This window comes from Festucalex cinctus, chromosome 21 (assembly GCF_051991245.1).
Source record: "Festucalex cinctus isolate MCC-2025b chromosome 21, RoL_Fcin_1.0, whole genome shotgun sequence".
NCBI lineage: Eukaryota > Metazoa > Chordata > Actinopteri > Syngnathiformes > Syngnathidae > Festucalex > Festucalex cinctus.
The window spans coordinates 19,533,556-19,548,910 of NC_135431.1; the positions used below are offsets into that span (position 1 = coordinate 19,533,556).

At 39.1% G+C, this 15,355-nt stretch overlaps 1 protein-coding gene across 3 annotated transcripts in view; it reads left to right on the plus strand.

Moving 5' to 3' along the window:
* Positions 1-15,355, plus strand: part of bach2b (BACH transcriptional regulator 2b) — a 140,541-nt gene that overhangs the window by 85,466 nt on the left and 39,720 nt on the right. For all 3 annotated transcript variants that reach the window (XM_077510405.1, XM_077510406.1, XM_077510404.1), the window contains exons 2-4: positions 3,929-4,183; positions 11,054-12,550; positions 15,110-15,316. In XM_077510405.1, coding sequence (XP_077366531.1) covers positions 3,929-4,183; positions 11,054-12,550; positions 15,110-15,316 — 1,959 coding nt within the window. The remainder of the gene's footprint in view (positions 1-3,928; positions 4,184-11,053; positions 12,551-15,109; positions 15,317-15,355) is intronic.

Sequence of the window (15,355 nt, forward strand, 5' to 3'; positions counted from 1 at the left end):
GTCATGTCACTCATTATTGGGCTTTTTGTTGAAATATTCTTTTGCTGCATTATACATTTATTTGAGTAGCTTTACTGAGACTAACTTGTTGAGCAAAAATCTTTTTTTCTTTCTTTCTTTTTTTGTATTAGTGTACCTCAATACACCACTGTCTACACCACAGGCTTCTCTACCAGTGTGAATTCTAATGTAACCACTGACCTTAGATTAAATGCCCCTTTTCCAATGCATGCATACTAATGCTTTTCCACTGGCGTGACACCACTATTATGGGGTAATATTTCGAGGACGTGCTTAGCAAAAGTTCCAAGCATTCTGTGACAATTTTGTTCTATAATTGGTGATACACTGATCGTCCCTCATGATCAAGTAACATTGTAACTTTTGAGCAGATGCATCTAAAAATGGAACTACAGGAAATACGCAAACATGCTCATGTTCATGTTCTGTCCTTAAGCTCTGATTGCTGCAGTACTTTCACTACTGGATAGGGCAGAGATCTTTTAATTAAAATTTGGAGGAGTCCCATTGCATGGGATTTCTCATGGCCAATGGCCACGGATGGAGTCCACTATGGCCTGTGATGACTCTTTGTGGAGCTATGTAGAACAATAGCTGCTTTTCCACCAACAAGACCAGGAACTTTGAGTCCTGGCTAAAGGGAGTTCTTGGTTATAAAAGTTCAGCAGGGAATTTAGAATTGTGTTTCCACAGCGTCTTCGAGTTCTCTGTAATTAATTCAAATGAGTTTGATTGAGTCCAGCCGATGTAAAAACCAAGCCCCCAAATTTGACCAATCAGTTGTGGTCAATGCAGCTTGCCCCCTCAAAGTTCCAGCCAGGCTCAGCAAGACCTTGCTGCTGAGATAGTATTGGATGGCCCCTGGGGAATATAATTACCCTGGAAATTGTTGTTGGTGGAAAAACGCGCAAACTGGATTTTACCATGGTAAAATAAAAAGTCCTCCTAAAGTTCCTGCGGTGGAAAATCGCCTGTAATTTTACAGTCCTTAAAAAAAGAAATGCACGATTATGTTGAAATATGCAAATGAAAACAAATTAATTCCATAAATATAGAAATACAATAACTAAATAGGGGGTTTTGGGGGACATAATAGTCAGATATATTAAAATCAAGTGCTCCCACCTTGACAGAGCACCACTGTTTAAAAACACTGACCGTGATCACCGTTTGATTGATCTAATGACCAATTAACCACAGTTTGATAATATTTTTAGACGGTTAATTGTGAGGCTGTACTGTAAGTGAATCACTGTATGTCACGATAGAGTTGTTGAGATAAGATTTTTGTCAAATATGACCTGAAATGATTCCACTGGTAAAACTGTCATTTGGTTTGAAAACAAATCAAGCATATTCCAGTCAACGGGGCAGCATCATGAAACGTTCACTGTCTTGCATGTGCTATTGTAAAACAAAACTCAAAATGAACATGATTTTAACAGCTAGAACATATTACATTTCGCTGGCGTCGGGCTGAAACCTCACAAGTCACACATTTGGTAAATATATTTTTTTCAAAAATCTATGCTGTTGGTCAGTCCACACATGTGGGTGTTATTTTTACAAAGTGTTGACCGATCTTAAGTGTTGAAAATGGCTATAACGGTCCTACAATACTAATGCGATCGCTAACTTATGCTGGCTAACTTAGTAGCTTGTAGCATGGACCCATAGTAGCCACTGTAATTCATCAAAAAGATGAGGGAAATTTTTATGTGAAATAATTTTAGATCCGAAATGTTCAACTCTACTAGCAAAAAATAATATATAGGGGTAGTAAAACAATTGTCCTGACTAAAACGTTGACAGTTTTTGTTGACTATAGACAAATAGAATTGTTTCCTCGACTAAAATAAAGACTAAAATGATAGATTTCTAGTTGACTAAAAGTTGACGAAATAAAAACAGGATTAGGCTGACTAACTTTAATAACTAGCAAGCGTGATTGAAAACTGAGACTAATTAACACTACCTGAAAGACACACTGTAGGCCAGGAATCTACAAATTCCGTCCTTGAGAGCCCATATCCAGCCTGTTTTTCCTGGCTCCCTCCTCCAATACAGCTGAATCAAATGATCAGCTCATCAAAAAGCTCTGCAGAAACCTGATTGCGATCATGATTATATGATTCAGGTGTGTTGGACGAGGGAGAAAATCAGGAAAACAGGAAAATTGACAACATACTGGATAGGGGCTCTCAAGGACAGAACTTGGAAACCCCTGCTGGAGGCATTATTGCTGTTAAGTTACCCTAGTTTGAGAAGTGGTCATTTGGCTCTCTGTGATGAGTGATGTCTCAACGTGAAGAGGTTCTGAACAGCTCAACATTGAAACAGTTAAAACAAACATCGAAAATAGACAGATGGATTGATTGATGTTCAGTTCTGATGAAACTGCTGCTATGGGACGCTGTAAAAAAAAATTCCAGATTACTTTAGACAGCAAAGGAATGATCAAATAATGGGTAAAGTTAACTTGTACTATCTATAACAGTCAAAAGTGTTACCAATAAAAACTGAATAAAACATACAGAAAAAAATTTAGTAAAATATACCCAACTGCCACTGGTCTGCACAGCAATATTCACATGCGTCATCATTTCCTTAGCGTGTTGTCATCGGCCAGCGGAAGTCTTCCGCCCAGTGAAGGAAAGATTTGCATTTAGGTAGGTAAACATCTTGGTAAACAGCCAATCAGAGTGATCTCCATTTTGTACACTGCAATTGATGGCAAAAACTCTAAGAGTACAATGATTCTTACTTATTCACAATCATAAACGCTGCTTTTTACTAAGATTTGTTAATAATAAAAGTTGATAATACTTGTGTACTAAGTACTTTAGTACGTTAATGCACATACCCACATAGAGTTTCTCACTATCTCACTCATGAAAACTAGCATTGTATCTCTTTTCAATGGGTTCCCAGGAGTCAAATTACATGAAAACATGGCAGATCTTAGGAAATACGTTTGTCACGTTAAATCTAATTCAGAGGGCGTCACTAAACCAAAAATATTAGTGTCAAAGTTACTGTTGTGCAGAAAACAAACATCATTTCACAAAAAGTTTTTTTTTTTGGTCATTTTTTTTTTTCATTATAACTTGCTACGTTTTCAAATGGTGATTACTAAAGAACGGAATAAGGTAGAATCATACTTTTTTTTTTTTTTCTAATGAGAGAACAGAATCCAATCCTTTATATGGAATCAACCATGTTTTCGTAGTCATAGCACATAATATTCTGTTTGCCTTGAAAGATGAGTGAAAATGCTTGAAATCATCTGGCACTCTTGGTCTTTTTGGATAACGTTTGGCAGTAAAAGAGTTAATATGTTACGTCCAACATAGTAATTAATTTTGAGGAGTAGTATGCTAAGAAATTGTGAGTATATTTTACCCAACTATGAATTGTAATTGGTTGTGGAATGTAATCAGAAATATTATGCAAACTCTACCCAACACATTTAAGTAGTTCATAATTACTGAATTACAGGTTAATTGGGTGCTCCGAATTGTCCCTAGGTGTGCTTGTGAGTGTGGATGGTTGTTCGTCTCTGTGTGCCCTGCGATTGGCTGGCAACCAGTCCAGGGTGTCCCCCGCCTACTGCCCAGAGCCAGCTGAGATAGGCGCCAGCACCCCCCGCGACCCTTGTGAGGAATAAGCGGTCAAGAAAATGGATGGATGGATGGATAATTACTGAATTATTGTGATATTTAACCACACTGTAGGATTTATATTTATCCAATTAAAGTGGCTGCAATTTGTGACCCTACATTTTAGGTAAATTCTATTTTTTTTTTTTTTTTTTTTAGTGTACAACTTCCTCTAAGATATTTTCCTCAATTTCTAGAAATGTACAGCTGGTATGCTTGGTTGTAAGCTTCATCCGTTCTGTTTTCAGATTGTGAGCGGAATGTCTGTGGATGAGAAGCCTGAAGCCCCCATGTATGTATATGAGTCAACAGTCCATTCTACCAATATCCTCCTCTGCCTTAATGACCAGCGGAAGCAGGATATCCTGTGCGATGTGACTGTCCTAGTGGAAGGCAAGGAGTTTCGCGGGCATCGGGCTGTGCTGGCTGCCTGCAGCGAGTATTTCCTCCAGGTGTTGGTAGGCCAGGCAGAGAATGGCTTCACGGTCAGCCTTCCTGAAGAGGTACGTCCAACAAACACATCAATTAATCATAGAATAAGTTGCACGAATAATATAACAGTTGTTGTGTGTATTCTGAATGTGAAAGTGAACTTTTTGTCATTAATATGTTCGCGTTGCTTTTATTGTGTTATTTGAGTTCCAACAATCTGACACTTTAGATTTTTTTTTTCCATCTACGTTTTGAATTGCCTCGATATAAATTTTTTGACATGGGAATGATTTAAAATGTGGGGATAGTGACAAGTCTTAGATCCAACACACTGCAATATCTACTTTGCTTTCATAAGTTTTCAAAAGAACGTGATTAGCTAACAGTATAAGTGAAAAGAAAGGTCTTTATCTGCAGGAAGTGGGGAACAGAATCATCTTGAACCTTGAGCGCTTGTTTTGAAAAAATAAGTTGCTGTAAGAACAGGAAGAACAAAACAAAAGAGTAGAGCTAGCAATAATGTACAGCAGTGTTGGGCAAGTTACTTCCAAAACATATTCCATATTACTAGTTACTTGCATTTGAAAGTAAGGAGTTTCTTTACAATATCACCATCTGTGTAGTAGGGACGTCACAATCAGGGCAGTATTGTGATATTGTGATATTAAAACTGCCACAACATCGTCATCGTCATGTTCACAATATTGAAAGGGAACACATCTGTTAAAAAAAAAAGTCAGGTTGATTTCCATTTTTGCAGTTCTAGCACCCTTTGGAGGCTAGTTTGTTAGTGCAATTTAATTTTCATTAGGGATGTTTTGGCCCTTCTACGTTTAAAAGCTACATTAATTGTCAGATGAACGGGAACATAATTCGCTTGTGAAGCGATCAATGTGTGCTTGCATTAGCAAGTAAGTGCCTCAATATTGTTATTAGAGAGTGTTGGTGGTTTATATTAGGAGTGGGACAAAAAACAGATTGACTGAACCATCGTTTGTCAAGGGGAGCTAAACGACCGTATCGGTAGCAGACTTGTCAACCGATACAAAATCCGCCGGGAATCCTTAGATACATTGCTTGTAAAGCTGTGGACCGGATATCGCGTGGCTGTGAATCGGTTGAGAGTGAGGCTTTATGGTTTTCATAACAAGCGAGTCAATATGTGGAGGAGCTCAATGTGTGCATGCATGAACAAGTAAGCGCCTCAATATTGTTATTAGAGAATGTAGGTGGTTTATATAGCGTGATAATTATCGTATTGTGAACTTCATGTCGTGATAATATCGTATCGTGATATTTGGATATCGTTACATCCCTACTGTGTAGGGTAATGAGTTACTCAAGTTTAAGTTACTTTTAAGTTACTTTTTTAAAAACTTGTTTTTAAAACGGGGATTAATTTATTTAATCATGATTTTGAGATTTTAAAAGGAAAAGGAAAAATATGCAACAGTTGATAGTTAACTTGTAATGAGGACCTTTAACTATATAGTGTGGTATATAATGTTAAATATTTTGACTCTGGTGCGAGATCACTGCCTTTGATTCATATTTGTATCAAGATGTATTTTTTTGCCCATATATATTGGAATTGATATTTTGTCCGATAAATAAATAATCCCACACTGTACACCATAAATAAAATTATTATTATGACAAGAGAAGGATGAGTTTATATTGCTGATGTGTGTTCCTCTTATCACAGTGTAATTTCGTTATGTATAGTAAACTTGTACGTAAAGAAATTGGCTAAAAATAATAGTGATAGATGAAGTAACTGGTCTGGATGGATGGATGGATGGATGGATGGATGGATGGATGGATGGATGGATGGATGGATGGATGGATGGATGGATGGATCGATCGATCGATCGATCGATGGATGGATGGATGGAAGTGTGTAATAAAATCAAAGATATCTATGCTATGTTCACAGTGCAGCCCAATTCTTTCTCTTTTTTTTTTTTTTAAACATTGAGGCATGTAGTCACAAAAGGGAGTCAGTAGCTGTAATAATATTACCAAAATTTATTGCGTAACTTGTCATATTACGTCATAACTGATTAAACATAATATATCACTGTAACGCGTTACTTTTGAAACGCGTTACCCCCAAAACTGCTGTACAGTAAAAAAATTAAAGTTTGACTTGACTTGACTTAAACTAACCAAATGATATTTGCTTGCTCAGAAGCAGACTTGTAAACACCATTATAGATGTGAGTTCATGCCCTCGTGAGTGTCTGGCTTGTACGAAACTGCACTGTGAGCGGATTACAAGACACTTATCTGATTTAATCCACTGTGTGCATGGGTGGGTGTGCGTGCATGCGTGTGTGTGGGGGTGTGTGTGTGTGTGTGTGGGGTTGGTGTTGTACTGGGTGGAACAGAGTTGGCGTGTGATAATACAGTAGCTTCAAAGGGAATATAGTATACTAAGTACAGTATATTTATATGAAAATTAATGTATCCTAAAGTTTACACTTTTTTTTCTAACCACCATCATTGTTAGCATATCAAGCTACTTTATTTATATATATATATATATATATATATATATATATATATATATATATATATATAAGTGCTGTCAAAGTTAAAGCGTTAACTAATTAATTAATCACAAAAAATTATCGCATTAATCATTGAATGACCACAGATTAATCTCACTATTAATTTTGACCGCAGATGATCCTTTTTAGCCGACAGTGGATGGTTACGTTAAAGGTAGCTGTTGGAGTTTGAGCAATAAACATAACTACATGCATTAAAGTAAAGCATTTAATAAATGTTTACATATGCCGTAGGTCATTTTTTTTCCCATTTTAAATTATGCAAATAATTAATTTCTTAGAAAAAGCAGGATGAGCGTGTGCAGTGGATATAAATTTTTGAAGACGTCCTCGTAACATTAATTGTCGAAAAAATTAACACATAACAGGTGCGGTTCAAATTTAGCTGGCAAAATATGTTGGGGAAAAACACCTTTTTAATTTCCTCCGAAGCTAACGCTGCAACGCTGTCAAAATGCATGCGAGTAAAAACGGTTGGCATTGCAAAAAATATGTTGTCGATGTGTCTGAGTTCACTTTTAGTATATTTTGGGCATGCATATTTGCACGTATGCACGTCACAATACAAAGATGCTGCCCAAAATGCAAACAATATGCGCGATGTCCAACATGGATGCACCCGTTGTGTGTTTTGGTTTGAAATTCGACTCCTCCCCGTTTCTCCTTTGTTGTGGAGGTTTGAGGTGCTTTTCTCGCGGCGATCACTCATTTGCATTTTTTTTTCCCAAACACAACTGCTTGCGATGGCTCGAAAAATTTCGTTGGAGGACGCGATTCAACTTGTATTGAAAAGTAGCGATTCGGAGGAAGAATTCCATTTGGAAACTTTTTCGGAGAACTCGGAGGTTAACGGAAGCACTGCTGGAACTTGCACGTCGAAGGAGGACGTGGATGACGACTTGCAATACGAGGATGATGATGACGATGACTGGGAAGTGGAAGAAGATTATGGCGGAGGTGAGAGCGACAACGAGGAGGGGGGCGCAGATGAACGTAACTGTGAGGCAGAGGATGAAAATACTGAGTAGCTCTAAAAAAATAAACAAATAATGTGGTCTTCTACACACGAGGTGGCCGGCCATTATGTCCCCTCCCCCATTCCGACCATGCACCATATGCAACAGCCAGGATCAGCAGCCTTGAAGCTGCATTCGATTTGTTTTTTTCACTGAGGCCATCCTGCAACGTATTTTGGAAATGACTAACCTCCAAGGATGCAGGTCAGTCACTGCTTGGTCAGTCACTGACTGTTGAGGAGCTACGTGCTTATTTGGGGCTGGTGATCCTGGCAGGGGTGTACAAATCAAAACACGAGGCAACGAAAAGCTTGTGGAAAAATGATAGCGGACGCCCCATATTTTCCAAAGCTATGGCACATGGACGTTTCTGCCAAATAAATCGGGCAATTAGATTTGATGACAGGCTCCTCAGGCCACACCGTCGCCAGCTAAATAAACTGTCCCCTATCAGTGACTTTTGGAATATGTGGCTTGACCTCCTTCCCAAAATGTACAATCTGGGGAGGGATATCTGCATAGATGAACAGCTCGTCTCGTTTTCGGGCCGATGCTCATTTAGACAGTATTTAGACAGGTATGATGCCACTGAACATTTTGAGTGGTTGGAATTGAAAAAATATTCATAAATGACTTAGTTATGACACTTCAAAGGAAAAGCCATTTTTTGGACAAAATCACAAGAATTTAGTTCTGTTGAGAAAACTACCATTGTGTAAAAACTGGGCATGCAAAATAAATTCTGTTTTCATGACTTCTAATCTTATTCAAGCCTCTAACTATGTCATATGAAATATTCAAATGAGACTTTTATTTTCTATATATGTACAGCATAATTAGTCTTGCTATTAAAAAACTACTGCTATTATTGTCCATAGGGGGCATTGAAAATAAATAAATAAATAAATTAACCATATATGTATAGATAGGTCTAGTGCCACTGAACATTTTGAGTGGTTGGAATTAAAAAAATATTCATAAATGACTTAGTTATGACACTTCAAAGGAAAAGCCATTTTTTGGACAAAATCACAAGAATTTAGTTCTGTTGAGAAAACTACCATTGTGTAAAAACTGGGCATGCAAAATAAATTCTGTTTTCATGACTTCTAATCTTATTCAAGCCTCTAACTATGTCATATGAAATATTCAAATGAGACTTTTATTTTCTATATATGTACAGCATAATTAGTCTTGCTATTAAAAAACTACTGCTATTATTGTCCATAGGGGGCATTGAAAATAAATAAATAAATAAATTAACCATATATGTATAGATAGGTCTAGTGCCACTGAACATTTTGAGTGGTTGGAATTAAAAAAATATTCATAAATGACTTAGTTATGACACTTCAAAGGAAAAGCCATTTTTTGGACAAAATCACAAGAGTTTAGTTCTGTTGAGAAAACTACCATTGTGTAAAAACTGGGCATGCAAAATAAATTCTGTTTTCATGACTTCTAATCTTATTCAAGCCTCTAACTATGTCATATGAAATATTCAAATTAGACTTTTATTTTCTATATACGTACAGCATAATTAGTCTTGCTATTAGAATAGCACTGCTATTATTGTCCATAGGGGCATTAAAAATAAATAAATAAATAAAAACTATATATATCTATAGATAGGTATGATGCCACTGAACATTTTGAGTGGTTGGAATTGAAAAAATATTCATAAATGACTTAGTTATGACACTTCAAAGGAAAAGCCATTTTTTGGACAAAATCACAAGAATTTAGTTCTGTTGAGAAAACTACCATTGTATAAAAACTGGGCATTCAAAATAAATTCTGTTTTCATGACTTATGATCTTATTCAAGCCTCTAACTATGCCATATTAAATATTCAAATTAGACTTTTATTTTATACATATATGTACAACATGGTTAGTCTTGCTATTAGAATAACACTGCTATTATTGTCCATAGGAGCATTCAAAATAAATAAATAAATACAAAACTATATATGTATAGATAGGTCTGGTGCCACTGAACATTTTGAGTGGTTGGAATTGAAAAAATATTCATAAATGACTTAGTTATGACACTTCAAAGGAAAAGCCATTTTTTGGACAAAATCACAAGAGTTTAAATAAGATATCATTTGGCCCGAGGGGTTAATAAATGTTTACATATGCCGTAGGTCATTTTTTTTTCCCATTTTAAATTATGCAAATAATTAATTTATTAGAAAAAGCAGGATGAGCGTGTGCAGTGGATATACATTTTTGAAGACGTCCTCGTAACATTAATTGTCGAAAAAATTAACACATAACAGGTGCGGTTCAAATTTAGCTGGCAAAATATGTTGGGGAAAAACACCTTTTTAAGTTAATCAAGATTAATCAAAATTTTTAGATGTGATTGATCTGATTAAAAAATGTAATCGTTTGACAGCTCTAATATATATATATATATATATATATATATCATATCATTATCTATCATTAACGTATTCATAGTAGAATATGGATCATCACAAGTTTTGAAAGTAATAAGTAGTCACACAGTAAGAACGTAAAAAAAAAAAATCAATTACAAACTCTTAGTGGCTCACTTCAAGATTTTTATCATTCGCGTGCTGTGGTTGTTATACAAGTGGAGTAATCGCATATGTCGAAGGGCACATAAAGATATAAGCCTGCAGACAGCAGCTGATGATACTAACTGAAAATAGACCCGCTGATATGCTGAGATATTTTCCTTATTCAGAGTTGCTATTAATAATCAAGTTTGGCTGCAGCGGGTTGACCGATCCGCCTCATTCAAGCTATGATTTCACATCCACATGCACTAGCTTCGGCCATAATTATTTTTTCCCAGTTTACAGTCATGGGAGGTAATGAAATCTTTAGTCGTCTATGCATGTGTGCTCTTTTAAGCATGTTTGTAAGGCTTGTTTAGCAATTTCTGGTTGAGCTGTCATCTCATCAGAACATTCAGTTTTGTCTTGAAAGCTGCCTCCAGTACACAAAAACAAATAAGTGATTCCGCTTCAGTAGAATTAAATCTGGATAATCAGTTTAGCGTTTATATTGCATTCGTGTAGAATTTAGTGTATGTGTGGTTTACCAATCGCATTGTGGATGTGATGTGGTAATCAGTAGAGTGAACAAAAACCCTCTACAAAACTCCCACACCCCTACTCACTCATTCACTCACTCACTCACTCGCTCACTCACTCACTCACTCACTCACTCACTCACTCACTCACTCACTCACTCACTCACATTTTACACCATAATTTAAAAATCATTACGTCTGTCAGGTTGTCACACCACACCCAAGTACTACAGACAATGATTTTTGCGATGGTAATCATGACAATTGCCCTGCTATTTTGCAGGTCACTGCTACAGGATTCGTCCCATTGTTGCAGTTTGCCTACACTGCTAAGCTGTTACTCAGCAAAGAAAACATTCAAGAGGTCATCCGCTGTGCTGAATTCCTGCGCATGCACAACCTAGAGGACTCGTGCTTTCGTTTTCTGGAAGCTCAGCTGAGTAGTGAGGGCAGCTTGCTGCACTGTCACAATGTGGCTGCTGAGGGCATTGACTCAGAAGATGAAAGCATGCAGTCAGAGGCCGAAAGGCCTTCCTCCCCCAGGATGCTACGTGCTGATGATCTTGCCACCTTCCAGTGCCCTGGTGAGAATCGACTAGCAATGACTATACCTAGTAACTTCACAGATGGCCGATTGGACTTTGACCGACGCAGAGGATCAGACTTGCCACGATGCCCTAAGTACAGAAAATACCAGTGGGCTTGCAACAAGCACAATAATGAGTTCTCTTCACACACCAGTACCTCAGGGTTTCCCAGCACAATAAAAGAGAACAGCATTAATTGTGGAGTAACAGGTCAGGACAGGTTGCTTTTGGCACAGATCAAGGTTGAGCCACAAGCAGAGGAAGAGGCCGCCTCATTATGCCTCTCAGGGGATGAGCAGAATGTTAGGGATAAGGATAGTGTGTCAGCAATGGAGATGGATAATCCTGTGTCTACAGAAAAAAGAACCAAGTCGACATCCTGTATCCGAGCCTTATTCAAAAAAGGAGTGGACCATTGCAGTCTTCCCAATACATCACAGCAGCTATTTGCCAACAGGCTTGTCTGTCCCCAGGACAAAGTTAACTCTCAGGGAGATCACAAAAAAGACTTCAGAGCTTTCGCTGGGGAGTTGAGTTTGTCTTTAATATCCCCTAAGAATAATGACAATTTCACTGCAGGTCTGTCCCTTAAGTCCACGTCCTGTGACGAAATCTGCAAACCGGAAGTTGAGCTTGATCGACAGAGTGTCATATTTTCCTCAGGAGCCTGCAATCGTCTCGGAACTCCAGCTCATTCCTACCCAGTTGGGAATTCTTTTGAGATGGAGATTTCTGAGCACATGCCAATGGGAATGTGTGCTGGAGCCAGTCAATCGCTTCCAAACTCCCAGGCCTATTCTCCCAGCACCACCTCCACTGAGCCCCAACTACTGTGCCGCCCACGGCCAAACACCAGCTGCCCAGTTCCAATAAAGGTTTCCCCACGCTCACCGCCTTGTGAGACACGCACCAGGACATCCAGCTCCTGTTCATCATACTCGTATGCAGAGGACGGAAGTGGAGGCTCTCCATGCAGCCTGCCTCAATTTGAATTTTCTTCCTCACCTTGCTCCAACATGGCTCGCTGCCTCAGTGTTGACCAGCAGGAACACAGTGTAGGGGATGTCATTTTTAACCAGAGACAACCCAAGATAAAATGTGAACAGTCATACGGCATCAATTCCAGTGATGAGTCAGGTTCTTTTTCAGAGGGAGACAGCGAGTCCTGCACTGTACAAGAGCGTGGCCCAGAGGTAAGTGCAAATCTGCATATGCAGTCTTCAGTCCACCGTTTACAAATGAGCAGGGTACCTGATATACTGTATAGCAATTATGGCTGGACGATTAATCGAAATTTTACCATGATTTCGATTTTGGCCTCTCTCGATCTTTAAAACGTAATAATCGAAGAAAAATGATTAATGTGCAGAGCGTCGCAGTGCGTTTACAGTTTTCCATTTTGAAAGTACCCTGAATGCACCATGGTAACCAAACTAATTCTGCCATCCCGAAGCATCCTTTAAAGGAACACAAGACTTACGAAAAACTAACCAGCTATTCTGTGAAATGGTTCATTTCAACTCTTCCCTGAAAAAAAATGCCAATTTATGTTGAGCAATTATAATTTTATAGTACTTTTTATGAATATTTTTGCGATAAGTACTGTATCGGTCATTTTGGACAGTCACATGATCATTGTGATGTATCACGTGCGTAAAATACACATTGAATTACATGGCTGCCAGTGGCAAGAAAGAACTCACAAATTATCGCATCCCACAGCGGACATCAAAGGTGGAATTACGCTTTACAACAAAGAAAGGTGACGGTCGATCTTTTTGCCTCTGAGGAGTCCACTCACTGTCCGCTCTGGTTTTCTCTGCGGGAACAGAGCAGCCCGCTAGGCCAGGATGTTCTGGCACACCCTTGGCCGAGGGGCATTCTGTATGCTTTCCCACCTCTCCCCCTCATTCATCTGACCCTTCAAAAGGACCTTCTGGAAGGTCACACATTGTTGCTGGTGGCCCGTTTTTTGGCCAGCCCAGACTTGGTTCCCTCTCCTCCGCAGTCTCTGCTCCTCCAAACCGTGGCCTCTGCCCAGTTGGTTGGATCTGCTATCCCAACAGCGGGATCGGATTTGGCATCTCGATCCCTGTCAACTCCAGCTGTGTGTCTGGCCTCTGAGGGGTGATACCCACTGCTGACTGAGTGCTCACTTTCTGTTAAGCAACCGATCCTTAATGCCAAGGTCCACTCGTTCGCTGTATGCTAACAGGTGGAGGTTGTGTACGGAGTGGTGTGCCAGTGGCAGGATGGATCTTGTGATGTGCCCTATTCCTGCGGTTTTAGCTTTCCTTCAATCTGTTTTCAATAAGGGGCGTTCCCCTTCTATGATCAAGGTTTACGTGGCAGCCATTTCAGCCTGCCATATTGCAGTGGATGGCAAGTCTGAGGGTTGCCATAGTCTCGTAGCCTCCTCAGGGTACAACACTTTGCCTTCGTTCCAGGAACCGGCCTCGGGTCCCCGCCTGGGACCTTCGCTTGGTGCTCGGCGTACTGTGCAGATCCCCTTTCGAACCGTTGACCGATGTGGAATTTTGCTGGTTGTCTCGTAAGACGGTGTTTCTACTTGTGACAGCATCCGCTAAGCGGGTGGGGGAGCTCCACACTCTATCGGTTAGCCCTGAGTGCCTTCATTGGCACCCCAACGAGTCAGGGGTCACATTGTGGCCAAATTCTGCTTTTGTTCCCAATGTTTTGTCTGGCTCTCAAGCCAATCGCCCTATTCGTCTCGCTCATTTTACTCCGCCATCTACGGATATGGATGCCGCTCCAGGTCTTTGTTGTCCTGTGAGGGCGCAGACACTGTCATAGGGATGAAAGATAGAAAAGGCAGAGTGCTGCAGCTCGTCATCCCTGCCAATCCTCTGGCTGCCCTCCTCCAAATCTTTGTTATGCTTCTACTCCTTGCCTTGTTGTCTAAGCTTCAGCTCCCTGCTTAATGCAGATACTGCTGAGTTGGATCAGCCTATGATGTGATTATTACAAGGTTGGCCATTACCTGAGGTCGAAGAATGAATGTCACAAAGTGTGTATTCATAGTAGTGATGATTTTGTATTACACCTACAAACATGCTGTAGCTGTTACTAGCGTTTGCAAATATTCATGCCTCCATTAATTATTTCAGGAATGACATTGTTTTAAATCGGTTGACAAGTTGCCCATCCTACACCTGCTATGCTGACACATTTCAAGGTGCCTAGCAACAGATGGAGTCATCTTGGATCATCCCTATATGAGAACGCAACTTATTTCAGAAAGGCTCAGTCAGGCCTAAAATTGTAACGTGGACTGGTGAAATTTTGCCATCTTGAGCTAAATTTTTGTCTTACTGCAAGTAATATTTGCTTTATAATGATAATCTCTTGCCAGTGATTCTTAATCAGGGAGCCATAACACCCAGTTGTGCTGTGAGGTTTCATCAGGGATGCTGTGGGAAACATTACAATTTTCAATTTCATTTGCCTGGAAATTATTATTTATTAAATGAAAACATTGTTCATCTATCGTACAGGAAAATTAAATAATGGAGGGGGCCACAATTTTTCAACATCAATACTAGGGGGACACATAGGCCATTATAAATATGGACAAATTATATGTATTGTATTATATTATAAATATATTTTGTAACTGCTTAATTCTACATTCTTTTTTTTTTTTTTTTTTTTTTTGCCGCACCTTTTGTTTTAAATATCCTATTAGTTTTTGATACCTGATACTTGATATTGTCTGTGTGTGAATTTTACAGGTGAAGCTACCATTCCCTGTTGATCAAATCATAAATCTTCCACGGAATGACTTCCAAACATTGGTGAAAATGCACAAACTGACCTCAGAGCAGCTGGAGTTCATCCACGATGTGAGGCGAAGGAGTAAAAATCGCATCGCTGCCCAGCGCTGCCGTAAAAGAAAGCTTGACTGCATCTTGAACCTTGAGTGTGAGATCAGAAAACTGGTGAGTCCATTTGCAGAATTTCATGAAAAATTGTGTTGT